The sequence below is a fragment of the Athalia rosae genome, chromosome 3, assembly GCF_917208135.1.
Source record: "Athalia rosae chromosome 3, iyAthRosa1.1, whole genome shotgun sequence".
Lineage (NCBI taxonomy): Eukaryota > Metazoa > Arthropoda > Insecta > Hymenoptera > Athaliidae > Athalia > Athalia rosae.
In genome coordinates, this window is record NC_064028.1 from 4,339,497 (window position 1) to 4,358,559 (window position 19,063).

Sequence of the window (19,063 nt, forward strand, 5' to 3'; positions counted from 1 at the left end):
ATGGGAATAACTAGCGGAGAAATAAAAGGCTCACTTTCTACATCGCTGCAGTTGAATATCTGACCTCGGGTCGTGGGACTCCTGAGACCCCCTTAGCTCGGCTGTACGGGGTGTCCCTTGTTTCGAACGAGATCCGCGACGAACTTCTTCGACCTACTTCCTCCGGGCCTGAAATAATCAATTTTCGATTACACGTCGGTCCGACGTCCTTCCGGTCGTGAAAAGCGAATCGCGAAATCGCCGGCGTTCGATAGACCCGTTTCGTGTGTGCGAAGGGGAACCTGACGTCTCCGTTTTTCTCTCTCTCTTTCTAGCTCAAAACTCGTCGTTCGTTTCTCGTTGCGCGGTACAAGGTATGTACGTACCACGCTTATACGTATACCTATAGGTAGATAGGATAGGTAGGTACGACGCAACAACGGTCAACGAACGATGCGGTGGACGCGAATCGCGCTCGCGAATCCTCACTCTTTTCAGACTCGGCGCCGCGACGCTTGAATTCGGCGTTTATTGCCCCTTGGTACCCGGCCAAAGGCTCCGCGACAAATACACCGGAAAATCGATTCTCAGTCTTGTCTAAAAAAACAAAAAAAAAAAAAATCAGAAAATTCACCGCCAAATTTAATACTTCGAATCCGGCGCGCGGAATCGCCCTACGCCTCGGATTTCCATCCCCGTACGCCGATTTTCGATGAGAATCGAAATCACTTCTCTTCGAAGATGTACGTTTCGTGGGTACGTGGAAAACGGTGACTCTGTCGAGCGTGTAAAAATTTTCAACGGAGGATCGAGTTTCTTTTTCTTCTTCTTCTTCGTTTTCTTATTCTCAAAGATTCCGGGTGTACTTCTCGGTTATTTCATAGGTCGGTCGGTTCGTTCGTTCGTTCGTTCGTTCCGTTGCGTGTGTGTACATCCCTTCGGGCGATTTCTCGCATACCTACGTCGAGGAACGACTCTCCCTTGTACCTACGGGGGTAAAAGAGGGTATATCGATACCCGGGCGCAAAAGAGAAGTGAAACTCACCGGTTGAAGAGGGAAGCTTTTATCGGGATTGCTTTCAACTCGGCGCACGTTAATACAGAGGCCAGAGGCAGAGAGGCTGTACTCGCGTCGTCATTTTTCGGAGATTATATTTTCAACGATCCGAAGACCCCGCTTGCGATTCTTGAATTTTTACACATTATTGTACCGCGTCATCGTCGTACGCTGCGTGAGCGTAACGCCAAAAAGAAAAAAAAAAAGAAAAAAAAAGAAAAGGGGGGAATACGAGAAGGAGAACGAACGAGGGAAAAAAGTTATCAAACGTGCGTGTCTTTTATCTTATTATACGTTCTTCTTTATTCTTCGTCCTTTGCTCGTCTGTTTTTTTTTTTCTTCTGTTTCTTTTTTTATTTCTTTTTTAGTTTCCTCGACATTTCAGTAGACGCGGGTATTCAAATTGTTACGAGAATATCACTTTGCCGAATGATTGCTTACGGTAAACAGTGAAGTAGCGTTGGATTGCGGACGCGTAATACGTTATTGTATTACTACGATCCTATTGCACGATGAAATTCTTACTGAATTATACGTATAAAACTATATATAATACATGTAATACCTATAATACCGTACGCTACGGTAAAGTTGAATCGTAAAATTTCGTTATTAAAAATTTTCTACGGCCGAGTATTATGTATTTGTAGAACAATTTTATGGTCGGTGCGATGCAGTGTCCGTATCCCACGGTCGGTGTACACGCGTCGTCGTACTCGCGTGTACGGCGTAGAACCCATTCGATTCTTTAATTAAAATCAAGGGGAGGTAGAAAAATTAATTGTTGGATAGATAATACCCCGAAAGCTATAACGTCACTCCGCACCTCGTGCTACGCCGATAATTTTCACATGCACGCGTATCACCCGTTAAAAGACGCGCGTGTGGATCTCCTCTTTTTTCCGATACACGTACTCGTAAAAGTAAGAGGAAGTAATTTTATTTCGTCCCGAAAACGTTTCGTCGAAATTATGATATTTAATCAACGTCGGAGTCGGCGATCGACGGCGATGGATTTGAAACGGAGTAAAATCGAACAAGGATTATCTTCTCTCCGTTTGCGATGATCATCGTCGTACGATTCGATAATTAATTCTTCTTCACTCGATCAGCCGACCTATGATTCGGCTCGTTTCAAACTTTTTCTCGAATCGAATTCCCGCGTTTTTCCTAATTTTTATTATTCGCCTTTTTCTTTTCTTTTCTTTTCTTTTCTTGTTTTTTTTTTCTCTTCGTCGTCGGAGATTTTTCGCTCCGGCTAACAAGCGGGGGATTTCGGGGTATGTGATATTCGACGGTGGTTCGTATCCGTCGTACCTGCGGGTTCTTCCATAACGGATCTGAAATATCTCGCTGGGTACTTCGGGTCTTGAGGAGAACCTTGGATATATATTACCAGAGGTAGAGGGGTATTATACTTGGAAGTTGAGGAGAACGAAAACGAGGAGGAGGACGGGGACGGGGATTCGCGTAGGTCGTCTTCCTGCCGTATCCCTGCACCTAACGTGGGGGCATCCGAATGGTTTAGTGTCCAATATCCAGCAAAGATTCGCATATTAAAGCACTTCATTTATGTAGTACATAGTTTTATCGTCCAGAGATATATATATAGGATGGGGTATGGTGCGGTGTAGTATGTAGTTTCGCTTAAATTAATAACTAGACAGAGAGAGAGAGAGAGAGAGAGGAGGAGAGAAGAAATATTTGCTCGCGTCAAAGCTGAAATTTATTCGATTAAAATTAAACCACCCAGTCGCCGCAACGCATCAAATTTTTCGGACGGATCATAACCGACGCGTTATTTGTTGTTATCGAATCCTAGCTGAATGTGACATTGAAATAATTGAGATTGCTCGAGTGTATTTCCGATAAGAGGATTGAAAAAGAAAAAGCGATGGTACGATAGAAAAAAAATTATTCGAATTCGAATCAAATGAGCGTCCGAATAATAATTTTCTTTCATTTTTCGTCAGCAGGGTCAAAGACACAACGCTCGAAAATCAAGCTCTCAATGTCGATATTCGCACGACCCTCTTCGCACTCATCTATTTTTCATAAAATTGACGTTACGAGAAAAATGGTTGTCAACGAATCGATGTACGGATTTGACTGGGACAGATTTTGCGATAATAATTGACAGTGATATCGACACGTGTTATCGAGTTATCTTAGTAATTATTTCTGAAAATTTTTTCGCCACGAGTCACGAAGCATCGAGGAGAAGCAACACCCCCGGTGTACGCGTGTATATTTATTTAATTGTAAGTAAGAGTTGAAAAAGTTTAAGGAAACCTACAGACCGCGTTTAAGGGTACTTCGGAAGCTTTTCACTCTCATTTCTCGCGTTCTTGTTCCTCGGTATAATCAAAAGTACATATAATCAAAAGTTATAACCTCCAGTGGTTTTTAGGCGCATATTTTATTGTAGAGAAGTGGTCCCGGCAAAAAATTGCGAAAGAATTAAGGGGACGGCGATGAGAAAAAGATGAAGAAAAAAAAAAAAAAAATACAAAAATTTCAAATAAAACAAGAGCAGGGCGAAGCGTTTCTGCTTTGAAGAGGAGGAGGTAAGAAAAGGGAGCGAAAAAAAAAGACGAAGGAAACAATATTCACAACGCGCAACGACAAGTAAATTCAAAAGTTCATTTTATAACAACTTCTCGTTCTCGAGGTCTACTCGATGTAGTTACATAATTTAAATTGGTCGAGTTTGGAAAATTTTCTCATTTAAATTATCCGGTTGTATAAGTGTACGCGATACAAGTATAAGAAAATTCGAGTACGAATGAAAAAAAAGGGGACGAATTCAAAGAAAAAAAAAAAAAAGACAATTTTCAGGCCACAGCTCTCTCTCTCTCTCTCTCGAGGAGACGGAATTTCGACAATGTCGTACACCTAGGTATACGTACGTATGGGTGAAGTATGAGAATTTCGCCAACGTACGTTACGTTGTGGAAATCTAGCGAGCGACGTGCTGCACTCGGATTTTAGTTTCTACGTAACGAACTTTGTAATTTGTTCGAAAACCATCCATCCCCCCACGTACGTCCCCACTTCGTGACTCCTCGAAGGGTTTCTCTCTCTCCGGGGGGAACGAACCCGAAGGCAACTGAAATTAACTTTACAAGGTACCTACATACGGCCGATTAATGTATCACCTGACGTCGTACAATTTCGCACTTCCTCGTTGCTTCGTCGCTCCCCGATCCGAAATTGTTCGAAGAGGAGAAAAAAAAAAAAAAAAAAAAATTCTCTTCATTCGCGACACATGCACCGACTGCATCTCACGCCTTTACCTGTGGCAAACAGAGGTGTACGCGTCTACGTGCCGGCAATATCTTCATTATCATATAATTGTACGGTGGGCTAGGATTATTCTTTCGCAAAGTTCAAAGCGAGGGAACTACACGCGTCGCAAAGTGTCGTCGAGTGTTCCTAATCTGACAAGCGCGCCTCCCTTAATCCGGGTCGACTCGGGTTGCCCGAGGGTTTATCCCCCGCGACCGAACCAAAATTCGTATCCTATACCCAAAATTTCTACCGCACTTACATTAAGAAAATCCCCATTTTCACAAGCTCCTCGCATTCATCCCCCTCCCCCTCCCCACACCCACCCCCACCCCCACCCGCTCGGACGCACGGATTTTTTTCTTCTTTTCTTCCAATTTCCATAACCACGCCACGGTTTAATCTTTTCGCTCGCGTATATGCAATTAAATTTTTTATGCGTATGAGATTATTTTCTTTCACCTCCGTTCTTCACACCGATCAAATATCATCGTCCTTGTGTCATCACGTTTAATTTTAACGCAGGGGGGAAATGAAGGATTTGGTTTTTTCAAAAAATTACCCTTTGTACAATAGATGGGAAAGGTACGGTTCTCTTACGTTCACCCTCCCTCTCTTTCCTCTTTGACACTTCTCTCCGTATTTTTGCAGGCTAATATTTTCTTTCCCACCTCCCACCTCCCACCTCCCACCTCCCACCCCCCCTCCACCCCCTTTGGCGCCGTTGTCATGTAGTTTTTTTTTCTTTTCCACATTCTTCCGTTTTTGTACCTCCTGGAATACGTTTCGACTTTCTTTGCAGCGCGCGTTATGTTCCGTCGCCCGTAGCTTCAGGAATACTTTGACACCGATGTGGCAGTTTTTTTTTTTTTTTCTTTTCTTTTTCTCCATCCGAAATTTCTTTTTCTTTTTTTTTATTTCCATTCAACGTTCGCATTCTTCGGGAGCAGACCTTCGCCGAGGCGAGGGGGTGTTGCGAGCGATCATCTTTTGAAATAAGCGAGAAAAAGGAAATTTTCTTTTCTCCAACGGATGTAGAAAATTTTAGAGAATCTTCGAAACGAGATATTGGCATGAATAAAAAATTATCGTATCATTATCTGGTAGGTCTGGTAGGCGGCGTATGTATAATGTATGTGGGTATTGGGTGAGTTACTTTTGCCACGTCTAGTTTTCCACCGATCCGTAGCAGCGTATGATACGGTTATACAAGCGGGAGATAGATAAAAGTATAAAATGGGGATTCGTTCTATCCCATTTCATTTTCCCTCCGATCCATGGAAGTCCGGTTGGTATAGATCGGGTCCGTGGGGTTTGTACTTGTATCTCACCTAATACCAGTTTTTAAACTTATCCGCGCGCATGCTTTTCGATTTTATACTGCTTTTCCGTTACACGTATACTTTTATGCGGATTTTTCCTATACAAGGGCGGACCATGGTATACGGCGAACGTACAGTATCTACTTTGCTAGATTTTCCTCTCATCCCCCTTCTTATTCTTATACTATATTCTTATATATGCATTCGCCGCTCTCTCTATAGCACGATATCGAAGAATTCGTCGCCATCTTTTTCTTACTCTATATTTCTTCTTATCATTGCTTCGTTTCTTCCAATATTTACCGACCTGCTTATCGGATTAACTTTATATACGCGGACTCCCCTCCACCGGGGTACTCTATAACGTAGGTAGGTAGGTAGGTAGGTGTACAGCTTCGGAATAAAACCGCGACCTTCTTTTCATTTTTTTATTCCACCTCTCAACACTGTCGAGAACTTCTTTTCCACGTACATCCGTTCCCTTTACACTCTTGGCGAACGTAAAAAAAGCCCTCGCTCATCTTTCTCTCCTCCTTTATCTTCCGATTGTTTTTTCTTCCTCCCCCGCCCTTCTCCAGCTGGTTTGTTCGCAATTTTGCTTTATTTCGCGCTACTTGCGCGCTTACACTGTACTGTACGTATAATATCTCATCTCGGAAGCTTTGCCCGGATTACGTGTACGCTCTAACGGTAAACGGGGCAGAAAAAAAAAAAAAATTCTTTTCAAATGTCGCAACGGCGAAGAAGCGGTTCGACCGACTAAAAAACGAGGGAGGGGAAAACGAGTTGAGCATAAAAAAAAAAAATAGAGAAAAACTACAATTTTCCGAAAACCAAAAAGGACGACACGTAACGGATGCCGCGTTTCGCTCTCCATTAGATCATAAATTCCATCTATAGGTGCATCGGCTTACCCACAATGTGGCGTATCCTATACCGAGCATACGTATATGTACGCATAAAGTATGTACAGGTAAATAGGACGTACGTGTATACGCCCATACGTCAGGTATACCTCTCATCCTTACACCGTCGTCCTGCCCTCCTATATACATATGTACATCCATCCGGATGGAAAGCGAGTGCGTATTCAACGTACATACAGGAGGTACGTACATAGGTAGACGGGAATATACAGATATATATATATATACATTATGTACAACTGGAGCCCGAGGGAACCTGCGAGGAGGGAAGAGGAAAACGCGCGTATTGTGTTCGACACAAAGCCAGAGAGACCCAGAAGTTGCACGCGCTCACACACCGATATCGTTCAGGGTTATGTATTACATACGTATGTACGCAATGATCGTCACATAGCGCGTATCTATGAAAGGTTCTTCATATATTCCAGACGATAGGTAGCCGGGCGGAGGCCAGGGTCACTCGAGGGGGTCACTTTTGAAAGGAGAATCGGTCGAGTGGGCGATTGAAAATTCCCGAAGTTCCTGCGACGCGTTCGCCGGGGTATCTCGCGCTGTTTAACGCGTAACGTAAAGAACCTCGTACGACGGATGTTCATCTCGGGCTCGCGGCAGGATTTCGGGGGTGAGTTCGGGGTGGGGGAAAAAAAAAAAAAAAGGAAACGCGGGGAGAGAAAATCGAGGGCGGGAATAACGACGTGCGACGCCGCGAGAAACTTGTCGGCTCGAAGTACTCGATGTTGTTTCCATCCGACCGCAAATTGCAGTTCTCGAGCCTTCGGGGAATCGCATGCAAAACGTGCGGTCTTGTACCCGAGTTCGGTGGTGCCGCCGAATCTACGACGGAAATGAAAACCACCGCTGCCGTCGCTGTTCCCGAACCTGTACCGGTGTATCGTACAGGGGTAGGTGTAACGTTGATACGATGTACGTACGTACGTACGTACTGCGGAGGTACGCGAAATTCGATAACCGCACGTGCTGATCGATCGACGCCGGAATCTGGAGAGTTGGTCACCCCACTGTCTAGGTTCCTTGATTTTTCGAAGATGTACGTCCAAGGATTTTTACGTCGTTTCAAAATCGCTCGGGGTCGCGGTTTTTATCGAAGAAAAATGTACGAAATTCCGCCCAAACGAAAATTGGAATAGCGAATTTTATTTTTCATTCCCTTGAAAATTAAAGTGTTCAAAAAATTCTGCTGCGTGGAATAAATTATTCTGATTTGATGATGATGATGATTTGAGATAGGTAAGAGAGGTGAAGAATAAAGCTGAAAGTTTCGTTTCGTTTTTTATCCTTTATCTTCCATTTTTCTATTCCATCATTTTTTTTTTTCTCTCTTTTTCGTTTTGCGCGTGGTCGTGGCGCCTCGCTTTACCTTGGCATCAGGGTATAAAACGACGTTTAATCGGCCGTACGATATCAGCAGGTGATTGCGGCCTTTAGGGTCGAGAAGATTCTTTGAGGGTGAACGAGAGGGGAGAATCGTTATTGTAAAAAGAAGAGGGGAGAGGGGAAAAATGGGAGGGAAAGTAGAAAAAAGAAACAAATGTGTAAAAGAAAAATGAAAAAAGTGGGAACGGAACAAGGATAATGTATGCATATATATTACATATATGGAAAATCAAGAAAGAAAAAAAACTTCTCTTCCTAGTCGCGCCCGACGATCCTTTGATTTAAGCATTGGACGACAACCGCATTCGAAGTAGATATGGAAACTGAAGTCGTTCGGACGTGGAAAACTGTACATAGAAACACGTACATGTATGTGTTAGGGTGGTCTGGAGAAATTTTTTTTTCATTTTCTCAGCACGGGGGCAGAATTTGTGCCTTATAAAAGAAAAAATTCTCACCATCTAATGATTACTCGATCGATTGCACGAGTAGATGATTTTGGCTTTCAGATTTGGATTTCGGAGCTGATTACACGTGAGATTACCCTTGAAAAGCCAAAATAAAATTCGATTTTTGAGCAAAAAATATATCATTGTTACAATTGGGTTTAATATGTTTTTCATACGTATTTTGACCTCAGGAATTCGAATCTGGAAGAAAAATTGATCTATCTCTAAAATTGACCGAGTTATCGCCAATTTTCAGCTTTTTGGGGTCAAAAATAAAAAATTGATTTTATAATCTATATTAATGTAATTTGAGCTCAGGAATCCGAATCCGAAAGAAAAATTGATCTATCTGCAAAAATAACGGAGTTATTCCTATTTTTTCGCATTTTTTGGCATAAATTTGAGGATATCTCGAAGAGAAAAAATCGTAGCTCAATTTGGACAACGGATTCGTGTTCCTGAGGTCAAAATACGTAAGAAAAGTGCCATACGATCGATTTTAAAAAATAAAAATTTTTGGTCAAAATTTGAGATTTTTCCAAGGGGTACCCCTTACGATTTTTTCCAATTTTGACCAAAAATTTTTATTTTTTAAAATCGATCGTATGGCACTTTTCTTACGTATTTTGACCTACGAAACACGAATCCGTTGTCCAAATTGAGCTACGATTTTTTCCCTTCGAGATATCCTTAAATTTATGCAAAAAAATGCGATAATTCGGCGATAACTCCGTTATTTTTGCAGATAGATCAATTTTTCTTCCGGATTCGGATTCCTGAGCTCAAATTACATTAATACAAACTAAAAAATCAATTTTTTATTTTTGACCCCAAAAAGCTGAAAATTAGCGATAACTCGGTCAATTTTAGAGATAGATCAATTTTTCTTTCAGATTCGGATTCCTGAGGTCGAAATACGTCAGAAAAGCATATTAAACCCAATGAAAAAAATGATTTATTTTTTGCTCAAAAATCGAATTTTATTTTGGCTTTTCAAGGGTAATCTCACGTATAATCAGCTCTGAAATCCAAATCTGGAAGCCAAAATCATCTACTCGTGCAATCGATCGAGCAATCGTCAATTATCCGCTGTTGGGAGCAGAAAAATTAAGACATATCGATTGGTTTTAGTCGTAGACCCACTTTGAGTCGTCGCAATCCATGCATGGGTCGAAATATTCGAATTTTTCGGTCTACGAGGCAGCCCGAGCTTCTCTGGAGTCAGCCACGGGCGCGCGGTTTGTTTTGAGGCGTAACCTCTGCTCACAACCGAAGGTGACTTCTCACAACAAAGTGCTACGCTGCTGGCTACGCTGACTCCAGCTAAGCTCGGGCTTCGAAAATCGAAAAATCTTTTGCTGGAAGTACCCCACTTGATTAATTATTCATTCAAAAAACGAGCGGGCTACCTCAAAATATCAAGTAAAAAATTTTTTCCACATCTGAAAAATTTTTCCCACATCTGAACATGTAGCGAGGAAAACAAAAATTTGACCATGTATATGCGTATGTACATACATCTAATATACAAGTACATACCCCTTTTTCTCGCTGCGCAAGTATTTTAACGGATTGCATTTTAATTTTTTAAAGAAAGACGTTTCGGGGTGCTTTTTTTCCTTTTCAATTAACTGGTCGATCTTAATTCGCTCGACGCGGTTTACCTGACCCGCTAAAAAAAAAAAAATAAAAATAACGCACAAACGTTCATCCGATGTACGTACGACGTAGCTACTCGTCTTTCGCAGGAAAATTTCGTGAAAAAAGATAAGCCGATTCGTTGAAGCTGAAAAGGTTTTCACTTTTTTCCGCCCATTATCAAGGACGGCGTTAACCATCGCTGTCCGTAATGGCCGTTCTAAAGCGAGCTTTTGAGCTTTTTATATAAGACGCGGAAATACCGCTGACGGGAATGTTTTTCGTTTTAGGTATACTTTTCTTTTCTTTTCATTTTTTTTTTTTCTCGGCTTCGTCGTGTTTTTTTAAAATTCCCCTCTTTTTGTCGCTCCCTTTTCATTTTCTTCTCAAAGTTCAGCTATACGCACGTGTACATAGGTGTACACGTATACGTATACGTAACGTGCGGTATCCGTGAACTCTATATACATACGTAAGTATACCGTCTACTTATTGGGAGAGAAAAGAAAAAAAAAAGAAAAAAACGAAAAAACTTTCACCTTATGTACAAATAAGAGTACATGAATATTTCATACGTTTGCACGCACCGGTACATAAGTGTATGTGTATGTACTTTAGTTACATCGCCCGGGAGGTACGCTACCGTGCACCTGCAGAACGTTCGTTGATTCAGTTCGCTTTGAAGAGCTTTCGGAGGGTTAACAGAGTGGAAAAATATTTGCTTTCTATCGTAAACTTCACCTGTTACCACCCCACGCCCCCTTATATTTATTATTATTACACGAAATCCATTTTATGTACCGAACTCATCCCACGCGCGTATCAGGTATGCGATATTACATCAAGAGTGAAGTAATTTCGAAGTCGTTTTTTGGTTTTATGGAAAGACAAAGAAAAAAAAAAAAAATAGGAAGAATTGCGATCGTCGACGCGAGAACGAAGAAAAAAATTTCGTTCACAACCGACAATCCGTCGTAGAGATTCCGAATCTTGTTATTCCTTTTTATCCCCTTGAAACCCGGGCCCTGATATACACGAGGATGAAATAACCGGCTCGTGCGACTCACGTATACGTTACGGTTTTAATTACTCCTCCTTTGGGATTACGTAATATCCTATACACATATCATTTTATACATACACGGACCGTAGATGTGTACCCAAGGTCGGAGTCGAGGTACGCTACGCGTACATTTTTCTATGTAGGCATACGACACGCGTATATGTATCGCACGCCATTTTTCGTGCGGCGTATTGTACACGTACATACTATTATATATGTATACATTCATATATACATCGTGTGTATTACATAAATTGTACGCAGGTATTGGTATACGTACGTCTATGGGATTTGAGGTCTCATATCATTAAAAATAATGATGTCGTTGTCCGACGATCGTATATGGAAGAGAGTTCGCGAAATATATACATGCATAAGCGCTATAATACATATATGTATATATTTTTATTTTTCGAAGCACGGAGAGGGCTGCCTGTGTACTGCGTAAGATCCGTATCCGGAGAAAACTGACCGAAAAAAGAAGCGCGAACGCATCTCATTGTAATTTTTTTCAGCTACTCGCTCGTCGTCCGTAAGAACTTGGAATTGAGCGAGCGCGTATTTTCAACGGGCGATTCCGACCGCGTCGTGGACCGCGTGAGATGGAAATTATTTTTTCGACCACGTCAAGCCGCCTAGTGGAAAAATTTTCCGGCATTCGAACCGCGGCTGCCCGCTTAAATCGTGGCAAACGGTTAGGAAATTTATAATTTTCCACTAATTAACCGACCAACCGTCCGCACAAAGCGCGGTACGGTACACCTTTGCTTCCGAAGGCGCGGGGTGCAAAAAAATTACCTTCGATCGATCCGCGGCCCGATTATTACCCACGTATATCGAAATACTCTCCAACGTTTCAACCCTCCGATGACTGGAACACCGTTACGCGTGAAGAGAAAACTTCGACGAGTCTGATTTGTCTCAATTTTTAGCGATTCGATTCGAAAAAACCGAAATATACGCATACCTATGCGAAGTAATTTTATTTTTTTGTTCAAATGACACTCGTATTTTCGGTGGCCATATTGGAATCGTGCGATAATTCCAAACACTCGAATGTAACTTGGGGGAAGGGGTGTATGAAGTTATCTCGTTGGCGAGATGAAACGAGACGGTAGGTTAGCCGCCTCGTCGGTTAGGAGGGAAGGTGTTTTTGGGGATGAGCGTGGAAGGGGGATGGAAAAGAGGAGGGGCGACGGTGGGGGGGAAGGACTGGGAAATGTCGTTGATAAGGAGGGCCGCATGTTGTATGTATGAGGATAGGGATTAGCGTCGGGGCGCGTGTCGCCTGGGTATTTGCGATTTAAGAGCTTTGTTCCATACGCCCTGCGGAATACGAAATGGGAAAAGCGCCGGGGATCATGGAAGAAAAGAAGCGGGAGGGACGGGGGTGGGGGGAGACGGGGAGACGGGGAGACGGGGAGAGACCGGATCGAGAGGTCGAATCTGAGGTGCGGAGACTTTACGAATTTATAAAAAAAACGCCGAGGCTAGACGCGCTCGTATCACATTCATCCGAGACACCGAATCCCCGCTTGCGATCTTTTCGCCATAAAGTTCGTAAACAGAAATCGAATTTTCGCTCCTGTTTGCTTTCATCTTTTCGATAATTCGTTTCGTTCCATCTACGCAGTTTTCTGATGAAGAAGAGGGCGAAAAAAACAAAAAGAAAAAATAATCAATAATTTTTACGCTCGTAACCTAGAGGTACGCGGGATCGCGTAATTATCGTATATGTACGTAATCAAGCCCTGATGAGATGTAATCCTCCTGAGTAATTTCGTCTTTCTTTTTCTCTCTCTATTTTCATCTCCCTTCCGTGGACGCGGATTTCGCAAAACAACCGTCTACCGCGCGAAGCAACGTGGCTAAAATAAATCTCGTCATACGTGTGCAGGCAGCTATGACTTTCCGCGGTACCTATAGGGTGGAACAGAAAAAAAAAAAAACAAAAGGATTCTCTTTTTAAATTTATAAGTTTTTAGTGCTTCGCAATTTTATACATACGACGCGAATATTTTCATCAGCGTCATATTACGGCTGGAAAACAATGACAATTTTACAACGTACGTCCCTCGGGGGTGGAAAAAAAAAAAAGTCGAGTGCATTTTATCTCGTTCCCTTTTTTAGCGCCGACGTTCTCTCTGAAGGATTCGTTTATTTTTATCAAAATTTTTCATTCACCGGCGATTATTATTATTATTCAAATTAAATTGAAACTGTGTTTGGATTATTTTTTTTCTCCCTCCCCTCTACGTTCCGACTAGCTTTTGATGTTGTACCGTGTATTCGCCGTGCGGGTAACGATATTAACTCCGTTGCATCGCGTCGGTTTTTTTATTTTTTTTACTTTATTTTATTTTTATGTTTTTTTCTTTCGCGATACGGAGAATATCGGAAATACAACATCGCGGGTCTCGTGTAACTGGGGGGCAGGAAATCGAAAGAAAAGAAAAGAAAAGAAAGAGAAATCAAAAAAAAAAAAAAAATCCTTGGCGAAGGTTACGTTCGGATGCGTGTTTTTATTTTATCTCATTCTCCTCCTTTTGTCGGGGAATATTGCGAGAGGACGACGCGAGAAGTAAGGGTGGGGGGGAGGGGGGGGAAGGGATCTCGCGTATGAGGTTTAAAGGTTTTTCGCGCGAACCAACGACTGCATCCCCCCATCGGGATGAAAAGCTCCGACGATTCGCCATAAGTTCCAATTTTCTCTAAACGATTTCCTATTACGCGTCGGGTTGCAGGTTCGGGGTACCCAGTGCTTCGATTCGTCGCCAGTCAGGCTCCTTTTCAGACCCGCGTTTACACAGGGTAGAAAATTTCACCCTACGTAGGTCGCACGAATAAAATTAATCGAAAGCAAACTGCATTCGCGTTGAACGGATTTGACGAGTATTTTGAACTTTGGATTTTTCACTTTTCGGCTTTTCGCATTTTCATCGCTATAACTTTGTTCTTCGCGTTATCAACGTCTTCGTTGTTGCGATATGACGTTGATAATCTTGCGTAAACTTTGAAACGGTGGTAGGGGATGTTCTTAACGATGACATCAATTATCGAAGCACCGACAAGTCGCTGTACTCCCAACTCTCGTCTCCGAGAGTTTTCCGTCACACGTTGCACCTGCAGATTTGATGTACGATATTTCTTCCAACGATTAAATTTTAACTTTGTCCCCCCGAACGATCACCCCGATGAAAATATCGAAACCTGTACCTAATTACCACTCAGTGTTTAAATAATTCCCTTCATTTTCCCTCTCGCGCGTAGCACGTGGAACGTACCGTACACGTGCGTCACACTTTCCCACCCCAGCCCACTCCTCCCTTTAGTTTTTTTTTTCATTTCGGTAACGAAGAAAAAAGCAAAGTAAAACTTTCCGTACAACGATACGTGTAGATAATTTGTACACTTGTGCGGTGTAACGTGGAAAACGGGGGAGGTGGAGAGGGAGGTAGGGCCGAATTGAGAAAGGGGGTGGTCGGGGGAGGGGGGGTGGTGGTAAGGGACGTATAGAGGGAGAGTAATAATTTAGAAAGCTGGAGGGTAAAGTCAAGAATTTCAGCGGGCGGATTCTCTTTGATACAGCGTCAGGGGTCGCTTTGCTGCTGCTCCTCCCGCAGAGAGTTCGCCCTAGGGCTATTTTCCTCATCTGGCACATTTCGCGCGCCGACGCTATCCAGGTCTATAGCGAGGCCTTTCGTATCCTCTAATCATAGCGCCCGACACGACTAATTGAGAAAAGCTCAGCCTTACCTACCAGCCCCGTATTTCTATACATTGCGCACAGGTGCCTCCCCCGCGCTTACCCAAACAACGCACCCTCCCTCGTTTCCTTCGAAATATCGAGACCCCCCCCCCCCCGCGTAGCTCGAAGGGAACGTCCCGGATCGACCGATCGAACGGAAGCGTAGTGAATATTATCGGGATAGGCGTCGTAGCCCGCAGGACGTTTCGCGGTTTTATAAACGGTTGCTTATTTTTCGCCGTTCGGGGATACGGAGGAGGTGGTTCCGTAGGCGCCGCCGGTGCGCCCGCACATTCAACAGGTATTCGGATCGGTCGGCGTGCGTTTCTCCCTCTCTCTCTCTCTCTCTCTCTTTCTCTATCCGCACCTTCCCGCCCCGACCGGCGCGCAGCGCAGGCGAACCGTCGAGTATACCTGTAGACGTACTTTCTCCCGACCTTTCTTCCTCTATTTCATCCCCTCCCTCCCGCTCTGCCCCCGAAATCCACCTTCCCACCGCCGCCCCCCAGGGCGCCCGCTCAAAGTCTCCCACTCTTTTCACTCTCTCTCTCTCTCTCTCTCTTCTTCCCGGATTCGGGGGAAGTCTTCGTATCTCCGCGCGGTCGTCTGCGACCTATTCACTCCTCTCCTCTCATTTTTCCTCCCCCCCCCCCCCCCCCCTCTACCGCCGCCTCCGGGTTCATCCCCCTCTGGGTTTTCCCTCTCTTTCTATTTCTCCACCGCCCGTACGACGGTTTCGGGACTTCGGGTAACCCGTAGTCTGCTGCTAACTGCGGCGTGCGACAGGTCGCTCGGGGGCGCGCCGTTTATCGTCAACGCGAAATCGATTCGCTACGCGAATTTCATCGATCAAAAATTACAAGTATCGAGCGGCGTTGTGTTTTTTAGTTATTTTTTTTCGATTTTTTTCATAATTTTCTACAACGAGACGATGTTCCTCGATTCCCTTCAATTTTTATTCGTTGCGACCACAACTTTCGAAATAACGAATGTGCGCGGAAGTGAATAACCCAGTTGATGTTAAATAGATAAATAAAGGAAAAATCAGTGAGGGTGACGGTGTGAAGCGATAATCTTATATACACGTCCAACTGCGTACAATACCCACATGTGTGTAAGTGTGACGATTCAACGATATCGTTCATATATCGCAGTAACGTATAATATCAATTGATTAATTTATTTCATTCGATCGATCGATAAGGAATCAATCGATCGAATCGTCCGCGAACGTGACCCACCAGTTCGCCTCACGCGTCATTATTATTTTTGTTGTTTTTTTTCAATGTCTCGCAACTCGCGAAAAATTTTCAATTTTTCGTTGCAACGAAAACACCAAAAAGACGGAGAAAAAAAAAAAACAGAAAAAATCAAGTCAAACGGAAAAGAAAAGTGAAAAAAACCGCGCATGCTTAAATATCGCGGATGCGCGCGACTTGACGTTGTTTGTTGCTCCGTGCCGGTGCTGCTGATGTTGGCTATTACTACTAATGTTTCGCTCTGTCTGGCCACAGTCTGTCCGCGACTACTGACGCGACTGCACTTCCAACGCGCCTTCGCCCCTCCCCGACACACTTCGCGTCGTCGTCTTCTCTTCTCCGGTTAACGCTGTCCGTTGTTATGTTCGGTGGCGGAGGTCAGGATTTCTTCGTTCGTCCGTAGTACTTTTATTTTAATTTCTGTTACCTCTACCCTTCGAACCTTCGCGCTTTCACTCGCTATCGCATGACCGATGAACAATTCACATCGATTACGAAGATTTGATCAAAGTCCTTCAAATTTCCAACGATATACAAAAGTAAACGATCATCGTCAAACTTTGCTATTCATTCATTCGTTCGCTAATTTATTTGTTCTCTTCTAATTTTCTCATCGACTAACAGCTTGCCATTTTTTCTTTTTTTTTCTCAACATTTTCGAATCTCGTGTGTACGAAATCTCGTATTACGTATACCCGTGTACGCGAAGGGGAAATTCTCGGAACGAGACGCCGCAGTGTTGACTTTGTTTACAAGTGGTGAATGTTATGTCGGAACGTACGTACGACCGCGAAAATTTTGTTTTTTTGTGCGACCCCGAGAACGTCCACTGGAAGACCGAGGTACTACCCCGTTCGTTCGGTCAAACGTCCTACAAGTAAGGTCGTAGATCACGAGGAGAAAAATGAATCGTCGTCGTTGACGTGCGCGGCACGAGTAGTTCGATTCTTGCGTAGAGAATTTCGTCGTAATTAGCCCGCGTAATTGTTAACTGGATCTATTTTCGTTCGAAACCACGTGACGTCTGTTGTTTTTTTTTGTTATCCCTCCTTTTTTTCCGCCTCTCGAGTACGACGAGATAAACGAGAAGGAGGAAGAGGAAGAGGAGGAGAGATGAAAAAATGATTGCTCGCGAGTCGCGGATGAACGAGAAAATTGACGATGTTTTGCTAATCGCGACATGGCTAATGAATTTTTGAAGATAAAATCGTATTAGTTTTCCACACGTTCCGTTACCTTAGCTTCGGAAAACATTCGACGACACACGATAAAGGAATGCGAATACAGGCCAGATACGCGATGCCAGTTTTCTTATCCTTAGAAGTATAATATTTTGTCGTTGATTTCGTCTGTTTCGTTTTACCGAAACGTGACGAATAATAAAATAGCGAATACTCGACGTGGATAACCGCGGTTCGTATCGCGAATGATTTTTTAGTTTTTATTATACCATCTTAATCTCTTCTGATGGCGTGAAGTCATCTTTTTTCCTTCCACTGAGCAGATCGATATCGGTCTTGTGAAAGTAAAAAAAATTTCGACGAAACAAAAAGACGAAGAAGAAGAAGAAGAAGAAAATAAAACTTATTTCTCGAAATGAAATTCAATCCGATGTCCCTATACTTAATTTTTTTTTTCTCTCTTTCTTTCTTTCGTTCCTTCTTTCTTTTTTGTCGAAAATTGATTGAAATCGTACGATCTCTATTGGAAGGAGAGAAAAGACGGCGTTCGCTAACTTCTTTGAAATCCAATCGCTCGATCATCGATCATCTCAATTGAGTAAGAGGAGATGGAGATGATATAACAGGTAGTGGACCGAGGAAAGAAGGAAAAGTTGAAACTAAGAAAAGAAAAATTCGCGCCACTTCTTTTTGCGCATTCCCTATTAGATTCTCGGCGGATCGGTCGAACTTTTTATCGATATCGACAAAAACTGTCCGATAAAATTATAATATTAATAATTTCCTTCGCATTTTAATCTTCATCTTTATTTTTTTTTTTCATTTTTTTTTTTCTTATCTCTTGGGGTGTTTCTATGACTCGTCTTTTTACCATTCATTTATTTTCATTCGTAATGCGTTATCACCGCGTTACGTACGTACACAGACTATCTCCGCTACGCCGTAATCATAGTAATTGATAAGCATTGAAAGTTGAAACGAGAAACTAACAATAAATTAATAATGGAATTGTATTGAAAACAGAAAATACCTAACCCCTTCGCACGTGGAATTTGAATCGGAAGCAAACAAAGAGAGCACACGCAAGAAGGGCGGAGAAATGACGGAAGGAAGGCTGGACGTTAGTGTAAGTTGATGAATATATTGAATATCTTCAACTTTTATCAATTTCATCAATCTTTCTGATCTCCGATTATTTTATTTCTACCCCCCGCTTCGATCGTTCATTCAATTAACGTTCAATTTCATCCAGCAAATATTTACAGGTAAATCGCTCTCGCACATTATCCTCGAAACCCTCGCCAAAATATTATCTCTCCATTCAATTTTGACTTTGAAAATTCTTCATTGTTTCCCACCTCGTTCCAACTCCTATTAATTACTCGTTAATTACGTCATCGCTTTGGCGAACACGTACCGGTCTAATCTACCTATAATTGACCAAAAATTGATAGAAGCAAAAAAAAAAAAAAAACAATTACAAAAATTCCCCAATCGCGCACGCAATTATATTTATATTAGTGTAGCCTTGTGTAAAAAAATGTTGTTTCATAATTATGTTGTTGCATAATAGGTGAATATTTTTCGGCTGGATTCGGTTCTTTTTTTTTTTTTTTTTCTTTCTTTTCGTTCCCCATGTCCGTATACGATTTATACATGTATAATAGATAATCTATTCCGAACTCGGGGAAAAGAAATGATATAATAATTTATTATCGTACGGTCGACTCTAGGCGCGGGAGTGGGGCAATAGGAGAG

At 42.6% G+C, this 19,063-nt stretch overlaps 1 protein-coding gene across 12 annotated transcripts in view; it reads left to right on the forward strand.

Annotated features, from left to right (window-relative positions):
- Positions 1–19,063, forward strand: part of LOC105686378 (venom dipeptidyl peptidase 4) — a 160,033-nt gene that overhangs the window by 9,005 nt on the left and 131,965 nt on the right. For 3 of the 12 annotated variants that reach the window (XM_048652154.1, XM_048652143.1, XM_048652152.1), the window contains exon 2: positions 18,329–18,431. The exons of 1 other annotated variant lie outside the window; for it this stretch is intronic. In XM_048652154.1, coding sequence (XP_048508111.1) covers positions 18,329–18,431 — 103 coding nt within the window. Of the gene's footprint in view, positions 1–15,650; positions 15,980–16,352; positions 16,664–16,738; positions 17,002–18,328; positions 18,432–19,063 lie in introns of those variants that run through there. 8 more of the 12 variants (XM_048652149.1, XM_048652147.1, XM_048652148.1 and 5 more) reach the window with 8 other exon arrangements.